The 24,660-nt window shown below is 38.6% G+C and overlaps 2 protein-coding genes and 1 pseudogene across 2 annotated transcripts; 2 read left to right on the plus strand and 1 right to left on the minus strand.

Moving 5' to 3' along the window:
- Window positions 1-89: 89 nt before the first annotated feature.
- Window positions 90-4,300, minus strand: LOC145890315 (uncharacterized). Its single transcript, XM_082981320.1, has 4 exons — window positions 4,225-4,300; window positions 2,769-2,824; window positions 1,160-1,311; window positions 90-960 (listed from the first exon to the last, which is right to left on the minus strand). The coding sequence occupies exons 1-4, from the start codon at window positions 4,298-4,300 to the stop codon at window positions 90-92; spliced, it is 1,155 nt and encodes a 384-aa protein (XP_082837446.1).
- Window positions 4,301-12,119: 7,819 nt separating this feature from the next.
- Window positions 12,120-13,936, plus strand: LOC145890316 (uncharacterized; annotated as a pseudogene).
- Window positions 13,937-15,511: 1,575 nt separating this feature from the next.
- Window positions 15,512-18,789, plus strand: LOC145890317 (uncharacterized). Its single transcript, XM_082981321.1, has 2 exons — window positions 15,512-16,666; window positions 17,608-18,789. The coding sequence occupies exons 1-2, from the start codon at window positions 15,512-15,514 to the stop codon at window positions 18,787-18,789; spliced, it is 2,337 nt and encodes a 778-aa protein (XP_082837447.1).
- Window positions 18,790-24,660: the final 5,871 nt, after the last annotated feature.

The raw sequence follows: 24,660 nt of genomic DNA on the forward strand, positions 1-24,660 counted from the left end.
TGAAGAACACATTTGTTTATTAAAACAGGGTTGAGCATGAGCTGCATTTTTTATGATTAATTGGGCACTATTTGTCTCAAAGGACAACGTCACGGTAAAGTAACTAAATATTGAGACTTAAGTTCATCAATCGTAACCATGCTTGCAGGTGGATGATTTACATCGCTACTTAAAATTTGTCTGGTGGGATCCAATGTTTGCAACTGTAGCAAACGTAAGTTGGTGTGGAATAGTTGCAATGGGGTGTGATTGTTTTCTGTTGAAAGGCAGTGATTATTCGAAGCATCAACAAATTCTAAAAGTCTTTTGTTGATGATGCCCAGAAACACAAAATGCAAGCAAAACAGATCTGTGCTGTTTAACGGATCAAGTAAATGGATATCTTCCAGATAAGAGAATTTATTAAAGAAATCATTTATAACTTGGTTATTGATATCTCTATGCAGTCTTTCAACTCTTTGGTTATGCACTGACGAGCCAGTCATGACAGCACCACTATTTCTTTGTTTTTCATACATATAGTTCCAAACCAAAACATTTTCACCTCCAAAATCTGATCTGACACGAAGTGGCAAACCATACTTGTGTTCTGCTTCTTGAAACAATTTTAACACTGTTTCAGATTTGTTATTGGTTGAACAATGACAATATGTTATCAGCCTACTAAATCCATCTATTCCTGCATGCACAACGAATTTCCATCGGATGAGCTTGTGTGTGCCATCAATGTGCCAAACATAATTGGGTGATGGAACACTGTATTTTTTTCGCCTAATGGTAACAAGTTGTCTTGACCGTATACCATTTTCATCAATTCTGTGCAAACTTTCTCTTAGCCTTTTACGTTGCACAATGATTCCTTGTGATAACAAGTGGCCTCTGACCATCACTTCTCCAACTGCTGGATGCCTCTGCTTTATTGCACTTATAACCTCATCAAGCTGATGATTGGACATACCACTGAATAAGTACACATTACTTAATTTAAGGACTAACCATTGCTTTCACAAACATACTATCATTCTGCTTCTTCGTGATAAGGAGTTTTATTTTTTTGGGGAAATTAGCAAGTATAAACGAAATACAAGAAAAGAACAGCTTTGGAATAAATACAGCTCTATGACTTAGAAGGCATAAGACAATAAAGGCTTATTATTACCTGAACTGTTTACCAATTAGATTGTTAGACCTCATCACTAATTGCAAAGTTGGCCTTGAAACTCCTAAAATTTGGCTAATTTCAGTTTTCGTTAGCTGCAGTTTTAGCAGACCTTTAAGATGATTAATGTCAACTTCCTTTCTTGATCGTCCCTGCAGATTTAGAAACCACAAAATTATATGTACCTTCCATCTTCACCAAAACACACGGTAAAACGTTAACATTAACAGGGTCTAAACAAATCCACAGAGCTAATTTTGTACACAAACTTTTGTAGCAGTTGTCATACAAAATGGTACATCACTGACAATACACAATAATGGAATTGATTTATCGACTCTAAATCATTGTATTTTTAGCTGATCTTGACCCAATACAGAAATATAAAACTTACCATCGCATATATTCAACTTTCAATAACTTTATTGGTCACCGGATCAGCTGTAATCAGTATCGTATAAAGGAATAACTCGGAATATATGTCACGGTTCAATGCTAAATCGGAGAGAAACACTTTCTGATTTAACAAATCGGACGAAAACACTTTCCGATTTAGGCTTTTCTGGCCTAGAACGGTTGGTTTTTGCAAATTTTGTTTTTTTTTTACAAACGGCGCCTCATAGATTTCAACATTTTTATATCATGCGACTTGAACTTTTGCAGACGAATATTAGATGCCACTATAAAACGAGAAATGAAAACTAAATTGGCGTATGTCCTTTAGCTTCTTATTACTGCGCGAAAACGCATGTTACAAACAATGGTCGCCAAGGTCGTGCGGAATTAACTAATTTTGAGAATTCCCGCCGGCAATATACACAATTTTAAATCAAGCGACTTGAAGTTTTGCACACAAATATTAGATGCCACTACAAAACGAGAAATGAAAACTAAATTGGCGTCTGTCCTTGCTAAGGTTCGGCGGATTTAACTAAATTTGACAGTTGTCCGCCTGTGATTTCAACATTTTTATATCAAGCGACTTGAAGTTTTGCACACAATTATTAGATGCCAGTACAAAACGCGAAATGAAAACTAAATTGGCGTCTGTCCTTGCTAAGGTTCGGCGGTTTTAACTAAATTTGACAGTTGTCCGCCTGTGATTTCAACATTTTTATATCAAGCGACTTGAAGTTTTGCACACAAATATTAGATGCCAGTATAAATCGGGAAATGAAAACTAAATTGGCGTCTGTCCTTTAGAATTTTATTGCTTGCCGAAAACGTCACATTTTTGAACGACATTTAGGTCGCGTATCAACAATTTTCTTGAAAGAACGACAATTGTGTACTTGGATCGAAAAGGTACCTTCACAACGGGAATGTAATTATTCCTCACAGTACGATAATTCTGTTCCAGTAACAAAAATTCCGTTACCTTAACGAAAATTCTGTTCCAGTAACGAAAATTCCATTACCGTAACGAAAATGTTGTTTTGATACAGTTGCCTTGCTGAAGAGTCGTGAATAAGCTCTAAAAATTCATCCTGGCATTCTTAAATCACTGAAACTTTTTCGACTGGAAATGTATAAGGATTCCAAGTCTTCATCAGATGTCTCTGGAAAGTATCTTTCGAATTCCTTCTCCCTGGCATTTTATTCTCTCTGCTATTAAGAAGCATATCCAGTTTTTCAAACATTGCACAACTTTTGATTTCGATTTTTCTTTTCCAATTTGTCAATTTAGATTTGAAAGCTTTCAGTGCATCAACAAACTTAATGATATTGTTATTTCTACCTTGCATATGTAGGTTGAGTTTGTTCAGTTGTTCAAATACATCACATAAATAAGCCAGAGAGTATATCCATTCTTCATCGTCCAGCCAAGAGTAATACTCTATCTTGTTTACAAAATTCCTTTAATTCGCTTCTAAGTTCAAAGAATCTTCGCGTAACGTTTCCTTTGGATATCCATCGAGTTTGAGTGTGATAGAGAAGCACTTGGTGGTCTGAATCCATATCTAATGTCTTTAAAAGCCGGGAATTCAAAGCAACTATCATCTGATCTCGAACCTTTCGAAGTGATTCTGGTAATGTTTTGGAAGCTAGGGCTTGCCTATGCAACATGCAGTGAACACCTTTGCTTCTTGGAGCTTGCTTCTTTACAGCAGCTTGAAAGCCCGAATATCACCCCAACATTGCTGGCGCACCATCAGTACAGCAGCCAGCAAGATTTTTCCATTCCAAATTCTCAGACACAAAAAAAGGTGAAACTCTCTCCAGAACGTCTGCTGCTTTTGTAGTCGTTTCAAGAGGCGAGCTAAAAAAAAACTCTTCCTTAAATGCACCATTGTAAATATATTTTGCAAATCAACTGTGCACATTTTGATTTGCTGCACTACCCGACTTTTTATGTCATTAGATAAATCTTTGATGTCGTGTTATTGGATAGCGAAACTGGCGCTAGCTTTTTTTCTGCATCTTTTCCCAGCACTACATCTGCCATTTTCAGAACACAAGGCTTGATTAATGCTTCACCAATAGTGTGTGGCTTTTTCTGCTCTGCTATTTCAAGTGCCACTAAATACGATGCTTATACAAGTTTGTTATTTCTTTCAAAAAATTCACCAGAAGCATCCAGTCTCATAATTTTCAGAGCTTTATCGTGACGCTTAAAAAAGCTTTTGTCTTTATCTTTGTTTTGCGGATGCACATTTGCTTCGTTGGTCTCATTGAGTCGTTGGGGAGTACTTTATTATAAAGTACGCACCTCACCGCTTTCAGTGATTAATGTAAACCCATACTGCATATATGACTTATCATGCTTTCGTTTTTTACTGCTGAGGTCTCTTAAATACTGAAGCCACAACAGTCCTAACTAAAAATCTAGTTTCATTACACCTGCTGTTTACTAACTGTTATCTGTTCCAGTTATTTGTAGCCTAGCCTTATAAAAAGTAGCTCAATCGGGCTACACTGGATGTCCAATGTTGCGTCAATGTAAAAAAAAATAGGTTTTTATGAAATTCCTTCCCGGTTGGGAACCACTGGTTTAGATAAATATGCAAGGAGAGATTGCATTATGGCGCGCAGGGGAGCCCTTGATAAAAATACACGCTACTCACCTTCACAATGCACGGTTGCATAGACTGGTTTCTCACTGGCTATCAAGGTCATGACCAAACTGTGAGCTTTCTCCATTGTTGGTCAAAAAATTTGTTCGCTGCTATTTGGAAACTGAAAGATACCTTCGAGGGTATTTCGCCAGACTCCACTTCAAGGTCTCTGGCGTAACTCCTATCGTAACAAAAATGTGCGCCAAAAAAGCAAGACCGGCAATAATTGGCTTACTGCTGTGTAGGAAGATTTTAGCAAGGGTGACAGTGCAAAGTTGCCAGTCCGCACCTTGCAACGAGAGTGAGTGATCAATTGCGTCACTTAATTTTGTTCGAAAATATAATTTCGCCTTTCTTTGCCGATGTTGGAGAGCCTAGTAAAAAAAAAGCCAAAGCTAAAATGTTGGTAAACGTTTCGAACTCAATACAGGGTTCATCGTCAACGTTTACCAGCATTATGATAAACAGCATTCTAGCTTTGGCTTTTTTTAAATTACTTAACTCCAGATACTTGGCCTCAGACAAACTAATGATAAGGACAGTAATGCTGCACTAAGTCCCTCAGTAAAAGTTGAACAAATTTGCAAGGAGCCGTCAATAACTGCAAGTTCATTTTGGGCTTCATCAAACCAAATCACACAAAAGCTTTAAATCAGCTGTTGGAGGTGTTAAATAGTTAAACGAAAAACATTTACAATGGTGTATTTGCATATTTGGGTCAAAAAAATGGATTGTTTGCAACATTGAAATTAAGTTCAAACTTTTGCCAGAAAATATAATTGAAAATTAATGTTGATGGCCTGCCTTTGTTTAGGTCTTCCAATTGTCAAATATGGCCTATACTGTGTTCATTTAGCTCATTTAAACTAATTGCTGTGGCAGTTTTTTATGGAAAAACTAAACCTTCTCCAATTGAGGAATTTTTGCATGACTTAAAAGGAACAGGATTTATACATTATTTCATATGGGCACTACAATCACTTTCTTTGCTTGACTCTTGCTTCTGTATCATGTTGGATTCAGATCGCAAAGACGAAGCCATTACTTAAAGTATGCATTTACTTCATAAAGAAGTGCTCCAGTTTGTATGGTAAAATATTTATTGTATATAATATTCATAGCTTGGGGCACTTAGCAGATGATGTTCAAGTTTTGCAAATTGATAGTAACGAAAGTTAAAAATAATCTAAAGTCCCACCATTTCTTGTAATTGTAGAGATGGTTGTTATCTTATGAAAAGTGATAGCTTTGCTTTTGTGAAGCAGGATTGTGGCAGTAATAATTACTTATGTGATGTAATGCCAAAGAGAGAAATGAGAAGTTTTTTTAAATGTCCTGTTTGCATCACCTGTGATTGAATTTGCATTTCCTCTTACCACAATGCAGACACGTTCTCAAGACGGTGTTTAGTGTATTTTAACATGAGGAAGAAGGTGTTGTTCCAAGTAGCTGGGTAACATGTACAACAAATGCTGTAAGGTTGTTGAGGGCGCAAGCAGTACCGGGAAATGACTGGAGAAAATTTCCCTCAATTAAAATAAAGTTTCAGTCAAATAACGTTTCTCGTGATAAGAGAAAAATGGGGAATGTGAGGATTACGATGAAACAACCACTGTGGAGTTGTCTGACCACGAAACGGTAGAGGCTCCCATGATATCCAAAAGGCCAAGAAAAAGAAAATCAGACGATACATATGTCTATTCAGGTAAATTAGAAGATTTTTAAGTGAAACTTAGTTTATTAAGTGTATTAATGGTCTTCCTCAATTGGCAGCTGCATTGGATTCATGTGGTGATGTCACATTTACACCACCTACATCCATTGGGGAAGGAGAATCAGGTGAAGGACATCACATGAATTTGCCGCAAGGACATGTAAGCCTAGTTTCTCCCATAAAAGGTCAAAATTGGGTGTTGTTGTACCATTTGTTGGGAATGGCTGTAGGGGAGACCGGGGATAGCTCGGACGGTTTTGGGAAAATTGCTCATATTTTTTTAAAATTATGAACTATATTCTTAAATTTTATTTTATTGTAACTAGTAAAGCATTGCTCAAAAAACAAAAGGGTTTTGGTTCGTTTTAGCTCACTAAAAATGCTCATTCAGCCAATTTTTTAAGCAGGTCTCAAATGTCCGGGGTGACATCGGACATGACCGGGGATATCTCGGACAGCAAGTTTTAAACAAATATCTGAAATCAAACTTGGCGCAATATCACCATTGGGGCATTAGCGCATATATTATCATTCAAGCTTTCAGGAATCGGGGCGTGGCCACTTATGGTTTCGACCCTTCCATACGTTCATGCTTTGGGTAACTCGTGTACTTTTAGGACAGCACGGATATCATAGATTTTCGGGTCAACAAACGATGTTTTATCTTTAGGGCTTATTTTTACTGCCAAAATTCGATCATTTCATACAGCCTCTGTATATTCTCTTCTATAAGCTGATAATTTTTCATAAAACTCAAAAAGTGTGGTCTTCTCGCGATTTCTTGCCATGATGTCCGAAGTATCCCCGACCACGTGACGACAAAGAAATTATTAAACTATGGCCTTGTTTTTAAAGGTTACACAAAATCACCATTGGCCTATCTAAGAATACACATATGAATATGCAATCAACCAAAAATTACTGCATTTTGATTAACTGTGACTGATATATAACCTTACACATACAAATTGAAAAACTTGGTTTCACTGATAAATTGACTTTTTCGATTATAATTTTTTAAGCAGACATGATTTTATTCCAAAGTTCCTGTTAACGTTTTATGGAGACATAAAGCTTTTGTATCAGTGTCTTAACAATACCTAATTGTGACATAAAATACCTGGTCCGAAGTCTCCCCTACCATTGCTTTAAAAAACCAGCTTTATCACAGTCACGTACGAAAGAAAGACTTGTATTTTTACATTTTTGTTAATTATAAACCTATTGCAGGGATTTTGGCTTGTCGTTATTCGAATATTTATTGATATTTTGTTTAAACTTGGCTTTTGAAACCGCTTTATACACTTTTACATTTACACTCGTCTTTCTGGCGCCTTCGCTAGTTATCTCGCTTGCGCTACTTCTTCTAAGTTTCCTTTGTCGCGTAATCGCAGCAATTATCTATCTGTCTTTGTCTCTATTTTTTTGCGACTCTTTTCACAAATAAGCGTATCATAGTTTTCGGTCTCCTAGATCATGGTGTTCGGTCTAACAGATCCCAATTTGATCTCTCAGATCATGGCTTTTGGTCTCATTTTGTTCTGACAGAAGCTGCAGGCAGCATGTTGTCTCACCGGGACTTTCTGGACAGGTTTGATGTTGGGTTCGCGGTGATGCAATTCCTGCAAAATCTTTCGACATACCAACTGCGACCCTTCAATATAAAGGAGCTAAAACGTACACGTCTGGACATCACACCAACTGATGAAATATGTCAATTAGTTCACAATTTAAAGGGTTGAGAGCAAAAAAATGAAGCCATTAGAGTTCATTATGATATACAAAAAAATTACTGCCAATTGTTTCGAAAAACCTGTTCCTGTCACTCAGACTAAAAAATTGATTACCCGGGAAATAGGCATGAAATCAAAAGATATTCAAAGGGCTCTAGCCCGCGCTGAAGATCATTCTGTAGAAGTGCACGAAAAGTTCTTTCACATTACTGACCCCGGAACAATAGTAGAAAAAGCTAGAAATATTCTTGAAAATATATATTGGATTCGCATCGGGGCTACTCCACAGTGGACCAAGGAGAGCTGGACAACGTTAATCCCAAAGAAGAACACGGACCTCCGCGACGTCGGGAATTGGCGGCCCATCACCATCGGGTCGCATCTCCTATACGAAGATCCTATCCCGGCGTCTCCAGACGAGTGTTGACCAGATGGTTAACCATCGTCCGAAGGCCTTTCGCCCGGTTGAGGGATGTGCGGAAAACATCATAATCCTCAACAACATCATCAGATATGCCTCAACATCCTCGCCGTGGCCATACTAGACCTTGCAAATGGTTAGTCACCATTCCGTTGTTCGAGCTCTTCACAGGCATGTAGTACCGCAACCCTTCATAAACATCATCAAAGACCTCTACCAAGGATGCACCACCACCATCTCCCTTGGCGGAGAGTAGACGTCCCGCATCAACATCACCAGGGGCGTCAAGCAGGGTTGCCCGCTATCACCTCTGCTCTTCAACATCATCATCGACGAACTGCCCACCAGCCAAGGAGGCCGGGTCTCGTTCTGGTGGGTAACTCACCGGAAGGAACACAACATCTCCTCAACCAAACCAACTTGTTCTTCCACAGCAGAGGATTGCGGCTTCAACCGAAGAAATGTTTCTCCCTCGGGATCACCCACACCCGGGGCAAGACTTCAACCCACAGGGTGCGGATCACTCCTTTCCTCACCATCGAAGAGCACCCTGTGAGAACCATCAAACCCGGGGAGTGGGTGAGATACTTGGGCATCAACATCGGCCCTCAGGGAACCTGCAAGATGCAGAAAGAGAAGATCACTTCAGACCTCCAGCGGCTCCTGAGGGCCCGTCTCAAGCCGCAGCAGAAGATCCACATGCTGCGGCACCACACAGGCTTGTCGAATCCTTGGATCCGCCTTAGCCCCGACAACATCTTCGAAGAAGACTGCAGGCAGAGGTCGGGAGCGGAGAAGAAATAACAACAACCACTATTCTCCGCGCCAGAGCTGAGTGGTTGAAATTCAAAACGAAAAACGCAGGACAGAAGAGGAAATTCTGCCAAGGAGTTGACGGATTTATTGACTGTTCGTCCGAGAAGGCTGGAACGGAGTGCAGATGCAAAACCGTTTTTGTAGTTTTAAGCATACGCCTGATCTTAATGGTTATGTTAATCTCATTTTGTATTTTAAAACTGCTTTCTACTCTTTTACATTTACACTCTCTGTCTGACGCCATCGCTAGTTATATCGCTTGCGTTCGCTAAGTTTCCTTTGTCGTGTAATCGATGCAATTCTTTCCACAAAACAGGTCACAATGTGATCCCACAGATTTTAGTCTTATAGACCAGCACAGATCTCGGTTTTGTTCTGACAGGACCTGCAGGCCGCATGGTGTCTCACCGGGAATTCAGTGTTGATGTGGGGTCTTCGACAACGGAAGCCTCTCAAGAGAAAAACCGATTCCCGAGCGTAGTGGACAAAATCACGCAGCTGGTTAAACGGTCAGCCTGGAGGAATAGATGGGAGTCAATCTGGGAGCCTGATGCCAAGCGCGACGGATTGCACCTCAAACCTGATCTGGTCTTGAACAGGAGGTCGACCTGACGCGTGTTGGACACTTTGATAGTGGCCGACAATGCGTTACTGGCACTAGAGGTAAGCTGGCTTTACCGCCGACGCTCTTGCGCCTTCTGTCTGGCGTGAACCTTGAACAGGGACATCGGATCTGGCAGCTGTTTAGTAGGAGCACGTTTAGTCGAAGTCGTGATCGGGAGCCGTCAGACTTTCGACCGCGGAAAGAGGAGTTGATCTTCGTGCACAGGCGCATTGGGAAATCACTGTGATTCTGTAGTCAGGGTTTCGATCCTGTAGTTGTCCCTGTTTATTCCATAGCTTACTCCTAGAGAGTAACGCTATTGCATGAGCAATCGATTGGCGTCCCGATCAACACCACTAGAGCCGGTCCGTACCTTCATATCCGTCGTTAAAAGCGCTTGCGTATGTTTTATCAAAGGTTTCTGTGTCTAAGTTTGTTTGTGTTTTTTGCAGGTAGAGAAAAAAAACGTTTGCGAAAACAAGAACGTGATAATGAGGGTCTGCGACGCTTTGGAGAACGTGGATATTTTGGTAAAATGGACATTGGATTTGTCTTGGTCTTACTGTGCGCATTGTTTTTCGGTAAACACGTGTAATATCCGTCCCGGGTTTATGCGTCCTCGCTTTTCCACATTGAAGACAGTCAATGTAAGGGAAATTAAACAGTTCCTCGAATTGCTGATTGATCACAAAAAGTTGAAACCTCTGGCGAGCAATCAATTCTGGCGTTTTTTGCGTTGTACGTGAATTGCACTCGGCGATTACAGAACTGTAGGGTTGCTGTAACTCTGATACAGAGCTCTGTACTTGAATTCAGAGTCGGAGTAGGCTGTTGACAGCTTATCATCATCTAGTAAATGATGGAAGGAGTGCTTAACTTCGGTAGGCAACAAGAGAAAGCTTTATTTAGATCGCGAATCCCCTTTTTGGTGTGGGTACTATTTTGCATACGTGTACATGGACTGTTTTTTTTTTATATTGGCAACGGCAGCATGCATATCTCGTGGATGCTGTTCAACAGTTGATTCATTATCTACGCATTCGTTGGTAGAATAAACAACTCTTCCCAACTTCGAAACGTTCGCGCATATTATGTCGGAACTACTACGTGGTTATGTTACTGGTACTCGTGGAAAGACCATTTATTGGCAAACATCCTGGAAAAATCCTCCAATGTCCTATAGATTCGAACATAACCTTTTGTCATTGCATGGATGGAAAACAATAAAGAGCCCATCGCATTTTTCTCCAAGGCATTAAATAACGCGCAAAAAAATTACAGTACTTTCGACAGAGAGTTGCTTGGGATTTATTTAGCGATTAAGCATTTTAAGGATATACTGCAGGGAAGGAATTTTAATGTTGTCTCAGATCATTTATCTTTGGTTAAGGCTTTCCGATCAAAGACGAGCAGTTTCACTCCGAGGCAAAACCGTCACATGGATTATATTGCCCAGTATACAAGCGATGTTGAATTTCTAAGTGGTTTTCAAAATGCAGTAGCAGACGGTCTTTCCCGAATCGAAGTAAATGCAATTTTCCTAAATGACAACTTACTTTCGTTGAATGATTTAGCTCAGCATCAGCAAGATACGGACTTTCAGGAAAGTTTACAGGACTTGTATGGTTCATTGGAGGTAACAGAAAGGCAAGTTCCCAACAGTGATTTGAAGTTGATTGGCGACAGACCTATTGTTCCTCATGCTTTGAGGAAACGTGCTTTTCACACGCTTCACGGATTATCTCATCCAGGTGTAAAAGCGACACGCCGCTTGGTGGCTAGTCGTTTTGCTTGGCACGGTCTTAATCGAGACGTCAATGAATGGAGTCAAACTTGTTTGGAATGCCAACGTTGTAAAGTTAGACGGCATGTACGAGCACCTTTGGGCAAATATATTGAACCCACAGGTAGATTTCAAGATGTCAACCTTGATCTTGTGGGGCCTTAACCATTATGTGATGGATATTCCTATTTATTAACATGTTGTTGCAGATTTTCTCGTTGGTTTGAAGCAATACCATTGCATAATATTACCGCCGAGACTTGCATAAACGCGTTCTTGTTGCATTGGGTGGCAAGATTTGGTGCGCCACTGCGGGTTTCGACAGATCGCGGTAGTCAGTTTACCTCTGAAGCATTTAATGATTTTTGTGTGCAATTTGGCATAAATTTACAACGCAACGGATTCATCGAGATACAACATAAGTATTTAAAATCTGCTCTCAAATCTCATAATCAACCAAATAATTGGAACGCCAATACGCCAATTTAGGTCTTGTACTTTTTGGCTTACGCAGCGTTTTTAAGCCAGACATAGGTGCATGTGCTGCTGAATTAGTCTATGGCCAAACGTTGAGATTACCTGGTGAATTTTTTGAGGAAATTGTACCGGAAACATCTGTATCCAATTATTCCAAGCAATTAACCGCATTTATGTCACATTTGAACTTTGCAAATCGTAAGCCGCAGCGACAGGTTAATGTTTATGTCGACCCCGTTCTAGCGAGCTGCACACATGTTTTTGTGAGAGTACACGCCAAGAAAGGAACATTATCTCCAGCTTATGATGGTCCATGTAAGGTGTTGAATAAACATCCAAAGTTTTTCACCTTAGCTATGAACGGACGAGAAAACACAGTAACCATTGATCGACTTAAAGTCGCTGATCCAAATGTTCATACAGATTCATCTATAGACACAGACGTAATAACTGATACTTCTGCTATTTCCGACGTTGCTCCACTTATCGTTTCCCCTGATCAGGATACACACGTCACTAGAAGAGGACGCATAATCCGAAAACCTCTTCGATATCGCGATTAGATACGAGCGTACAACAAAATGCACCTTTTCATAGGTTTCATAGGGGTGGTTCATAGTGGTATGCAGCCATTTACGCCATACCCGAACCCACCATCTGTAAAAAACAGGAATCTCAAATTTTTAAGACATGTTCTGGCCAACTCTATAATCCATCTACTGACTTTATTCGTTTAGAAGTATATTCCTGTCAAATTTTTGAATCATCTTTCGAATCTCATTTATATTCCACACTAAGAAATCCATGGCACCACCGTCTTCAGGGGCCTGCGAAGATTGGCAACGCACTCATAGCGCAGCCCTAATTGGACGATTAACCCAATCCGCTGATAATGTTTGGTCATCCTCTAATGAAATAAAGGTGAATTATAGATGGCCTACCTCTTCGAAGGGAACTGTTCAAAATGGTGTTTTGACAAAGTCCACTATTTTATATGATCCCATACATAAACAAATGAAGGGTGCATTAGGAATTATGTCAAAATGCAATATTCATCGAGGTAGCTGCACAGTGGGGACACGTATTTTTACCTGGGCTGTACCGCATAAAGTCGACTGCCCAGTAGTCACACCTTTGGGAACTCATGGACTAACTTTACATTTTAGACAGGATGAGAAATACTATTTGTTCGAAGGCAATTTGTTACGGACAAGACGCCATCTGTACGGGAGGCATGATTATAGTGCCGAGTAATTGTGATGTCCCCCTACAATTACCCCTTATGATCCCTAAGGCGAATTTTACTCCTAGAGGCGACATTTTATCAATGAAGCAATGGACACCGTATCATCATCGATTAATGATTTAACTGCTAGCATCCACTTTAACTATATCAAGACAATACCCAGGGGAAATCCTTAGAATAACTGTTGGTGATTTAATGACTGAAATTTCTTGCGAAAATATAAACGGTACAATTGTGGAAGAGTTACGTCATAAAAATCTATTTGCCACAAGACCTTTAATTAAATACATTGATTCTAAAGGTAGACAATTATTCAGAGATGGTTTCGTATATCCCACAGTTAAGTTTGTCGAGAACTATGTACCCGGTAGAGTTATGTCTTTTAGGATTAATAACACTTTTTACGTTTATGATAATTATACACTTAGAATCCGCATGTACAACACCTACATTGGCTCCTGTAAAATATCATCAAGAGGAATTGGATTTTCAAACGTATGAAGATAATTTACCCCGACCTAGTAGTGGTTTTGAAGATTTAAACTCTTGGCACAACTCAGCCAATCGCGCTTAACAAACGACAAACTTTACCAATTTATCGACAGCAACACAGATCCTACAACTGAAGTTGATGTATCCTACTTATCTTCAACGATCGAAGCGGCTTCCAAAAATGCTTTACTGCATCTGATAAGTTCTATAACATCACCTTTTTTATGTTTTGCCTTTTTAGTAATTTATATATTAGCTGGAATTTGGGCGATTCTATTGACCGGATGGGTAATTAAGATTTACGGACGATTAGCCTGGAACAGATTAATGGCATTTCGAGAACCGAACGGAGATGAACAAACAGAAGGTGACAATGTAGCCTCTGACTTTCAGGCCAAGCCTTTATTGTTCAAAAACAAATGTATTCTGTTGTGAGGGGAAACTTTAGCGATTAATTTGAAACGAATCGCCGGACCCTTAAACTTGTCTCTTTTGTGAGTGACTATCAGACTGATTAAGGACCAGTATAAAAGTTATCTTAGTTTTGACAAGGCTACGTGTTCCCAAAACAGTAAAAGTTTATTTAATTTTTAAACTTGCTGAAGGAAAATGGTAGGAGAAATGCACAAATTAACGGTAATGGTGTTTTCAATGCAAATGCATCGGGCAATGACGCGACCGCGTACTTTCTACGCAATCCCTTTTTTATCCATTTTTGTACACAGAACTCTATTTTACCGGACAATGTCCGAAGAAGCAGCGTACGACTGCTTGGTCGCTATAAGGTGCATGTAACTATCGCCTTATTTTGCATATGCTCAAGTAAAATCATGGGCATAGCGTTGAAATATCATGCGTTGGGCCGTGGGCCACTTGTAAAAATCCACAGTGATTTGCCTACGATGTTCAATCGCACTGGTAAATTTTAATAAGCGACTTATTTTTCAGACCGCAGATACGGCCACTCATTGTAACACACTGCGAGTCTATAAATTGCATTGTGGGAGATTCATGATAAATCCAAGTCGTGGATTACATTTCACATTTGCAAATTCTTGTCATTAGCCCGCACCAAGTGGACTGTTTTAACCGTGTCAATCCTACCAAGTACAAAGGCTCGTTTAATTTGTATCTCATTGGAATTGCTGAACACATGTATGGTGGCCCATCGTTGCCACGACTTTTCATTGAATATAAATTAGTTTTGACTTACATTTTTTTCTATTTTGATATGAATGTGCATTTCATTTTTATTTTAAATTCATTTTTATTTTAGTTGCATTTTTGAATTCATTTTTATTATGAAAGGTAATTTTGATTTTATTTTCATTGTGAAAAGCATTTATAATTTCATTTTCAATGTCAAATGCATTTTCTTTTTGAAAAGCATTTATAATTTCATTTTTATTTTGAAAAGCATTTTTAATTTAATTTTCATTTTGAAATTCGTTTTTATTTGTGAATGCATTTTAAAATTAATTTTTGTTTTGATATGTATTTCGTTTTAAAATTAAATTGATGTAGGTGGCCCAGCGTTGTCATCACGTGACAACTTGTGTAGTAGAGCGTAAAATTTCCTGCGTGAAATATGCATTGTCCACGGTTGTTGCCTGACGGCGCACCTGAAACCGCGTTTGCTTTTCAATCAAATGCGGCAAATTTTGTATTATCAGCTTGCGTCAAGGCTGACAGAAAACTATTTTCTGTGGGACTGAATTTTTTAGTTGTAAAAGATCTGCTTTGGTCTCGCGCGTAGTGTTCAGATTAGTTTTCCAATTGTATTTCACTGGATTAACCGGGATCGACTCGAAAGGCCCCAACAGACTTTGATTGGTTTATTTTTTACTAAAAAAAGTCGAAATTAATTCACAGAATTATTGAACAACAATGATGATAGTTGAACCATTTGAACGTTCAACAAAATCAAATATAATATATGTTGTTGTTTTATTATACTGCTGTAGTGTGGTTGGTAGGTAAAATCAAACTTTCAATTTTATGATATTTATAATGAAACGCAAACAAACTTGGAAAGAATTTGAGGCAATGATTGGACAGAAACGCAAGGGCACAAATGAGAAGAAGAATGACTGCCAAAACGCTACTCCAGATGACATTATGGTACAACGTATGTCAAGTGTGCCATCAGGTAGACTAAAGAAGTATGAACCCTTAGATACTCGAGACTTTGTTCCTTTCCCACATCCTGAATTATCCCTTGAAAATGTAAAAAATGCATGTGAATCATTTTATAGCGAACCTACCGGCTCATGTGATGTTTTGGCCTCAGATAGAGGACCATCTTGCAGCAGAATTGAGCAGGTGAAAGGAAAGAAAATTTTTTTAGTAAGGTTCTTGTCACATGAAGCTGGCATGGATACTGTGAAAGGTAATAACGTCAGCCAACACAAATCGAGAAAATCCACAAACCATTTGTCTCATCCCAAATCTATATCAATTAGCCACTTGCTACGAGCTGGACAGTTGGTCAAAGCCCCTTTAAAACAGCAAGCAACATTAAAGCTCCTGTGGTTTGATGCATATAAGACTAGCTGGAATGAATTAGGAGATATAACTTTTGAGATAGCAGACCAAAAATTTGCGGATGGAGCATTTCGAAATGCACACAGGGCGACTGTATGCAATAATGAGGATTTACCTAGAGAGTGTGTTATAAAAATGTACAAAGATGATACACTTGCAACCATAAAGTATGATTTAAATCTGTCTGAAGAGGAACACACAAAAAAACAGGTCCAGATGCATAGTGTAGCAAAGGTTTTTGCAGAAGTATGTTCTAATAAGGCTCCTTCCCAATTTGGCAGTACATTTAAGTTTGGATCAGTGTATTTTTCGAAGTATAAAGATAGACATGTAACTGTTGAACAGTATTATGCTGGAGATTTTAGAAAGTACATCAACAATGATGGCCATTGTCCTATAACAAACCAGGATGAGTTTCAGAAAAAAGCTGAATGTCTCGCACATTTTAGCTATTCTTACTCAAACACTAAGATGATGTTGCTTGATCTGCAAGGTACTGGGTATCAGCTTTATGATCCAGAAATTGCTTCAACAGAGTTAATGAGTGAGGACCAAAAAGAAACCCTGTTTTGTGCTGGCAACCTGTCTACAGAAGCCATTACCACTTTTATCAAAGAACATGTTTGTAATATGAACAGAATAGCCAATACAGTGCTCGAAAACTTCATGTAAACGTTTCGATTGTTTCTACAACCATTATCAATGTTGACAAACCTCCGTCGTCGGAGGTTTGTCAACATCTTGTGTCAAATCCATCGCACAGGATCGACTTTAACAACCCAACCATCCTTGGACAGATTGAAGGAAAGCGGCGCTTATCTTTCTTGGAAACTATCCACATCCAAAATTTTAGGCCGCTTTTAAATGCCGACACATCCTCTGTGCCACTACGACTTTTTAATATATAAACCGTGTATTTTATAATGTTTTTTTATTTTTATTCTTTTTATTTATTTATTTTCTTTACCGTGCACAGTGCCCTTAATTGTTTTTATCTATCACTACCACAGGCAACTCCGTTCGACTCCATTATCAACAATTGCGCTTATTTAATTCCCCGCCTTTTTCTATAACCTCCCAACTTCACCGTACCATTTTTGCCGATCCGCTTTCATTTGTATTGATAATGGTTGTAGAAACAATCGAAACGTTTACATGAAGTTTTCGAGCACTGTATTGGCTATTCTGTTCATATTAAAGATCTACAAAACCGTTAGTTATGTTCCTATGTTTGTAATACATTTTGTGACATGTTAAAGCTTGAACCGCTTTAACTGGATTGATGAAGTTAAATATTATGAGCTGTAGATTTTCCAGTCCATGCTTTTATTAGAAGTGTATTAATTTCAATTTCATCTATATATTATGTTTCGTCCATCAAGCACAATTGGTTCCAAAGCAATTGGTTTCATCAAATTATTTAGCAATAACTTCCATGTATCAAAAAAAGATACAGTAAAATTTAAGCAAAGTAGTGCTGCTATAAAGTTGCATAATGTTGTATATCAGAAAAGTGTCATGCACAATGTTGCACATTTTTCTTTTCAATTTTAATTTTTTAGATGGATGGGAGTGTCATTAGCAATGCATGGATGTCTGATAGTAGGCTAAAAAATGACTTGAATACTTATGTCCAGCAAAATCTAAAGCGAAGTGAAATTCTCGACTTTATTAAAAAGGATTATCCACATTATGCTTGGAGTTTAACAACACTGGACAGAAGACTGAGACATTTTGAAGTATTTTACATTAATTACAATACAAGGTTATCTCAAGTTTCTGATGCTATAAAAAACGAACTGCAAGGACCTGGTAAGTTACTCGGATACCGGGCTATGAATCAAAAGCTGAGATGTGTACATAACATTAGGGTTCCAAGGCACTTAGTGCACAGCATGATGACTCATCTAGATTATGAAGGGATGCGTTTACGTAATGTTAAAAGGAAGCAGAAACATGAAAAACATCCGTTTACTTCACAAGGTCCATTGTGGGTAATATCACTGGATGGTCATGACAAACTCTGTGGATACCAAAATTCAACCTTTCCTCTTGGTATATATGGATGCATGGACACATTTTCTAGGAAAATTTTGTTTTTATTTGTTACACATTCTAATTCTAACCCCCTCATTATCGGAAAAAAATATCTAGAGTTCCTGGACAGAGGAACCGAAACTGGCAAAATGGCAACGATCCACTCATACCTATTGCACCTTGTTTCAAATATGGACAATCCAACAAATGCAATATTATATGGGCCATCAAACACCAACAAAATTGAACGTTGGTGGCGAGATTTGCATGAGAGGCTCGAAAAGTTCTTTAAGCATCAGTTAAATGAACTCTTGCATGAAAAGATTTATGATCCACACAACCTACTTGACAGACAGTTATTGTTTTATGTTTATCAGCCTATACTTACGCGTGAATGCAGTGTGTTTGTTGACTATTGGAATAGTCATCGTATTAGAGCTCAAAGAGGGTTGGAATTACCATGTGGTGTTCCAAATCACCTCTATTCCTTTCCGGAGTATTATGGTGCATCCAGAAAAGGGTTTGCAATCAGTCATGATAATCTAAAAACTGTTGCAGAGCTGTCTGGAGTCATAAGTGCCCCAACCACATGGTTGGAAGATGATGTTGCTGTAAAGTGTAGAGAAATTATGTGCTCTCCACACGAAATAGACTCTGCTCATGCTGCAAATGCCTACCGCTTTTTGAAGCAGCAGTTTACATGTTAACATTAAAATTATAACATGAGCTTTTTCTGTTCCTGTTTTGTAAAATTGTGTGAGTTCTTATGACTTTTTTACTGGATATAATATTTTCGTGTACGTCTACACTGTTTCCATGTGACAATCATATCTTCTCATGTCAAAATAGAATTACAGAATTTATTTGCATTTGGTGATACACTCGGCTGCCTCACAATAAGTTGAATAGAAATAAGTTTTGTGACCAGATCTGTATGTTTTCCATACATTGTGGTTCACAAGCAGTTGCCTGAATTCACATTCACACAGACTTGAAAGAAAAATCTAAGCTAACCATTTAGTTGTTGTTGGACAAAATCATTTGACAATGAAAAATCCCACCCCTTTTTTTCTCTTTGAAAAGGACCAGTAGATCTTCATGGGTCACCGACCACAGGAATTGTTGTGGGCAAAAAAGCAAATCACCCAGAATGGGTATTAATGTTGATAGGCTTCAAAACTTGATTTTGGGGATTTAATACTGATATGGGGCCTTCAGGGAAATTTGCCACTTTGTAAACTGTGCAATGTGGGTCAAATTTATGCTTAAATTTCTAAGTTTATGTATTTCGAGGAACATGGAAATTTGTGTGGTTAGTTCTTTATTAAGCACAGGCATGCTGTTGGGGGCTTTTCGATGCGATCCCGGTCAATCCAGTGAAATACAATTGGAAAACTAATCTGAACAATACGCGCCAGACCAAAGCAGATCTATTACAACTAAAAAATTCAGTCCCACAGAAAATAGTTTTCTGTCGGCCTTGACGCAAGCTGATAATACAAAATTTGCCGCATTTCATTGAAAAGCAAAAGCGGTTTCAGGTGCGCCGTCAGGCAACAACCGTGGACAATGCATATTTCACGCAGGAAATTTTACGCTCTACTACACAAGTTGTCACGTGATGACAACGCTGGGCCACCTACATCAATTTAATTTTAAAACAAAATACATATTTTAAAATGCATTCACAAATAAAAACGAATTTTAAAATGAAAATTAAATTAAAAATGCTTTTCAAAATAAAAATGAAATTATAAATGCTTTTCAAAAAGAAAATGCATTTGATATTGAAAATGAAATTATAAATGCTTTTCACAATGAAAATAAAATCAAAATTACGTTTCATAATAAAAATGAATTTAAAAATGCAACTAAAATAAAAATGAATTTAAAATAAAAATGAAATGCAAATTTATATCAAAATAGAAAAAAATGTAAGTCAAAACTAATTTATATTCAATGAAAAGTCGTGGCAACGATGGGCCACCATACACATGTCAAATGTCGAACCTATTTGTATTGCTATATACCTCCTTAACACACGAAATAGTTACTCACAAGTTATCACAATCGCGTTGATTTTTTTTTATCGCAGTTGGATATAATCGCTATTGTCTCCGCAGCGCAAATATGTAAACATAGAGATGTATATTATAACAGTATGTCCATCATGCAACTCGGTGAACAAAGTATATTGTTGTATTCTACATTTATTCCCCATTATATTTTGAATATTGTATTAATTTAATACCGTATGTTTGAGTTTGCTTTCCAGAGATGTACGAATCAGTAAGAAGAAACACATGGATATCACATCGCGTGCAACGACGATCTTTCGAGTGCACGATCGAAAATGTACATTAGTTGAAGACGTTCCATCGCAATCAACTCCACCAGTTGTGCTTTTTAACGACCTCAATCGAGTACGTGGAGTTGAGAGAGATTTCACGATAACAACAACTCAGCAAAGAGTCATCAAGATAACTTCGAACAACAAACGAAATTCTCCACACCAGCTGTAGACAAGAACATCCAAGAGATTTTACTGAAACAAAACTTTTCCGGAAAACACTTTGGTGGAAGGGAAGTTCTGCATCTATCACATCATATTTGAGAACAATTCCCAGTATTATAGTGCTATTGTTAACAAGCAATTGCTTCAACCTGTTACAATTCATCATTTATGCGGACTGACAAGCGCCTCGTCTACGTCATCATCACCTTTTCCAACGTCATACGTCAACACCAACGTCATTTCTTTCTTTTACCTGAGCTCTCTCTGGCTATATATATTACGTGCATATTCATGAAAAAAAGAGAGACCCAGAGACCAGGGAGAAAATCACCAGAGAGAGAGAGACAAACTAAACCCGCCAAACAAGACCATAAGTCAAAGAGTAAATCAAAAAACTGTTATGTTGATTGTCGCCAAGCTATACGAGCTTTATTGTTTAAGAACCGATTGATGCGTGGTTTGTAAGTTGTTGATGATAAATCTTAAAGGTCTATAGTCTTTGTTCAAACAGTAACGCAGGAGTCAGATATACGGCAGTGTTAGATTTTGTGCTACGTTCCCGAACGGTCAGTGCATATGCAGGCTTTGAAATAGCACGACGTTTGACCGTAATTAAGGCCCATGGAAAAATAATGTTAAAATCTTTTACGGCCCCTTTTTTGTTTATGATTTAAATCGTCATTATGTTATTTGGTCATATCACTTGCTCATATGTTCAACATCCCTCTTGATTTTTGGTTATCCCTTAAAGTCAAAATTAAATCCCTCATTATTTTTCATTCGAAACGCTTAGTTAAAGAATCCCGTGATTAGGTTTCTTCCCTACAACAATCCCTTTAATTCCTTTTATTCCGTTAAAAAATCCTTATCCCGTTCTAACTTGATCCTACAAGGCTCTAAACCCCCTATTTTTGAGTTGCAAGATTCTTTTGGTCTCCTTTTAACTACCCCCAAAGAAATGCTTTCACATACTTTTGATTTTTTTAAGTTGTTATATTCTAATCAAAATCTTGAGTTACCAACCCCCACGAACATTTTTCTTAAACAACCTCCTAAGTTTATACCTGATTCTTTTTTAGAAAATTTATCTGCCCCATTTTCAGTTTCAGAAGTTAAAAAATCGGATTTTCTTTTTCCCTGCGGTAAAACCCCCGGCCCCGACGGTCTCAGTTCAGAGTTTTACAAACTGTTCTGGGACCTGATCGGGGCCGACCTCACATCAGCCCTTAATTTTTCTTTTCTTAACGCTTATGCCCATCCTAATTAAACATCCGGCCATATTACTCCCATTTTCAAAAAATCTGACCCTTCTTTATTATCTAACTATCGCCCCATATCCCTTCCTAATTTAGATTATAAAATTTAATTTCCCCTAATCAGTTTGCCCAACCTGGTTTTACTTCTTCTCACGCTACTACTCTCCTCCGCGACCTTCACTATTCAGCTAAAAAACGTAATTCGGACTCCTTTTTTTATCTCTCTTGACTTCCGAAAAGCTTTCGATTCCATCTCTCATGACTGGCTCCTTTTGCAATTACAACTAAAACGCTTCCCCCCGCTTTTTACTGATTTTTTATCTTCACTCTATTCTTCATCCTCATCACAAGCCCTCCTCAACGGGTTTGCCGATCAGGAGAGGTGTTAGGCCCCTTAGCCTGACCCTCTTCCTGATTGCTGTCGACCCGCTTCTTGCTGCCCTTCAAAACCACCCTTCAATTAGATCTATTCCCGCACCATGCCGTAACGTACCCAAAGCGGTCGCCTACGCGGACGATGTCACCCTAGCGGTGACCGGCCGCGACTCCCTCTTACTTGCCCTCGACCTCGTCACAAATTTTTCCAGTATATCAGGCTTAACCGTTAATCCCACCAAAACCCAGGCGATCGCCACCATCAATCCCCCTTCATAATTTTACCCAATACAGTATAACTTGGAACAGTAAGGCCATAAGCCCATTAAACATACCAATTGGACACCCCAGCTCAATCACCGCGCTTTACGTACCCGTGTTTCCTCTATAAGCGACCCCTTTCTGACCTATGATTCGAAAAGCATCCTCACTAAAACATTACTCCTTCCCCATATTTCTTATCTAGCTAAATCGTACCCTCTCCCTGAAGGACAGCGGGAAGCGGTAGACAGCATTGTGGCAGGCTTCGTTGGGGATCACCACAATCCTACCCTTCCCATCCAAACCCTGGCGGCGTCGCGTGACCTTGGCGGGTATGGCGTCGCCAAAATACCACTTTACTCAAATCTATTCTTTCTCTTTCCTGTTAAAAACTACTATAAACATAGAATTTTAGATCCCCCACAACCCCTGCTCTTTCTTTTGTTGAGTTTAATATTGGTTTACCCCTCTCTAAGTTTTTTAATTTACGTGTCAGAAATAATTTACCACACGCTACAACCCCTTCTCCTTTTTACAAATATCGTTTAGATCTCACTTTTAAGTTTGCCCCCACAGAATCTGAATTACTTTCACCTCAGCTAAAACCTCTTTATTTACGTTTAACAAATCCGGAACCTAACCCTTTTCAGTTGACAGATTGGTCTTTAGTTCATCATCCTTCTTTTCCAAATTATTTAAAGACTTTTAATTTCCCCTTAAGTCTACATACACCCCCTTTCTTTTAGACAATGATTGTTTTTGTACCTTTTGTTCAAATATATATGAAACTAATCATCATTTATTTTTTAAATGCATGCATATTTAACCACTTCGTTCCTTAGTTATTTCAGTTCTCAGAGCACTTATGCCACAGAACCTCTATTATTTCGATCATCCTACTTATTTACATTTTCCCCAACTCCTTGATGATAATACACTCGAGCACAGATTATTATTTTAAACACCACCCTTACCCACACAATATGGAAAACCCGAAACAAAGTAAAAAAGAATCCTAATGTTGTTAAAAATATCCCAAGAAAACTGACCCAATCCTTCCGCCAATCACTAATCCTTAAACATCGGTTACTGCGGACAAGGCCAGATCCCCTCCTGGAGGTGGTACTTGTCAAATCCGTAGATTTATAAAATAAATAAATGGACCCCACAGAGTGTACCTCTTTCTTCCCCTCCTCATTAAAACCTGTAATCCTCCCCTTTTATACAATGTTCACTTCCATATATAGCGTAATTCTCCCACTTTTATTCTGCGTTCTCTTCCTGTAAATATTTGTAAATACTTGTTCTATCCTTTTTTCACGTTAGTTTCCGTTGTTAACTTGTTTTCGCTGGGCACCTTTTAAAAAAAAGGAGAAACGGTGTTTTGAAAAGAGATATCATCGTTCTTTCTGCGATAATTACAAAGGTTCGTGTTGTAGTGTTTTTGTTGATGCGAAGATTTTAAATTGATTGCTTTTTTGCTGACAGTGATAACATGGAGTCTACTGATAGTCCGAAGAAGAAGGGAAGGGGCGTTTCTTTTTTTTACCACTTTCCAAAAGGTTAGTGTCTGATATATGCGTGCAGTCATATGATGTGAACGTGTGCAAATGTAATCGTTTTGTTGTTGCGCAGATTTTCTTCGCCCGTATGGTTTGGCATGCGACCCTAAGCAAATGGATGATGATCGAGTCTTCCAAGAGAAATTGAAGAATTTCACTTGTGAATGGCTTACGAGGCCGCATGTGGCTTTGTCAGAATTGAGTGAAACACTCAGAGAAGAATTGGAGTGTCATTTGCGACGATTTGAAAGCATTGACAAAGAAAAGTTTTTTCGGAAAGTTCGACGACTTTTTGCGGCAGACGAAGGACTTCTGCAAGCCTTTTGCGAAGAGGTTACCGGAAGAAGAAAGGGCTAGTTTCAGTCAAGGAATGCTCAAAGAAAATCTTGGCCAACTGAGACAGAATGTGCAATTTATGAAAGAACTCAACGAGTGCTACATGCACAAAATGACCCAAGTTGGTGCCTCAATGTATCTTATTGGGATACATTTGCGTGTCATGCAGTTCGTGTTTGCGAACTTGCAATCAATTGCTGCTAAATGTAATGACGATTTTTTGTCCACATTTAAGCAGAAAAAAAACCTTTTCGTCGTATTGCGATGCTATTT

The sequence above is a fragment of the Ascidia mentula genome, chromosome 2 (genome assembly GCF_947561715.1).
Source record: "Ascidia mentula chromosome 2, kaAscMent1.1, whole genome shotgun sequence".
Lineage (NCBI taxonomy): Eukaryota > Metazoa > Chordata > Ascidiacea > Phlebobranchia > Ascidiidae > Ascidia > Ascidia mentula.

What these genes read in the sequence shown, in the direction of transcription:
- LOC145890315 (XM_082981320.1), bottom strand. Translation starts at nt 4,300, where the DNA reads ATGGAGAAAGCTCACAGTTTGGTCATGACCTTGATAGCCAGTGAGAAA. An exon ending in TGCAACCGTGCATTGTGAAG is followed by an intron (nt 2,825 to 4,224) that starts GTGAGTAGCGTG and finishes AAATTGGAAAAG; the next exon opens with AAAAATCGAAATCAAAAGTT. An exon ending in CTAATTGGTAAACAGTTCAG is followed by an intron (nt 961 to 1,159) that starts GTAATAATAAGC and finishes GTACTTATTCAG; the next exon opens with TGGTATGTCCAATCATCAGC.
- LOC145890317 (XM_082981321.1), top strand. Translation starts at nt 15,512, where the DNA reads ATGAAACGCAAACAAACTTGGAAAGAATTTGAGGCAATGATTGGACAG. An exon ending in CCACTTTTATCAAAGAACAT is followed by an intron (nt 16,667 to 17,607) that starts GTTTGTAATATG and finishes TTAATTTTTTAG; the next exon opens with ATGGATGGGAGTGTCATTAG.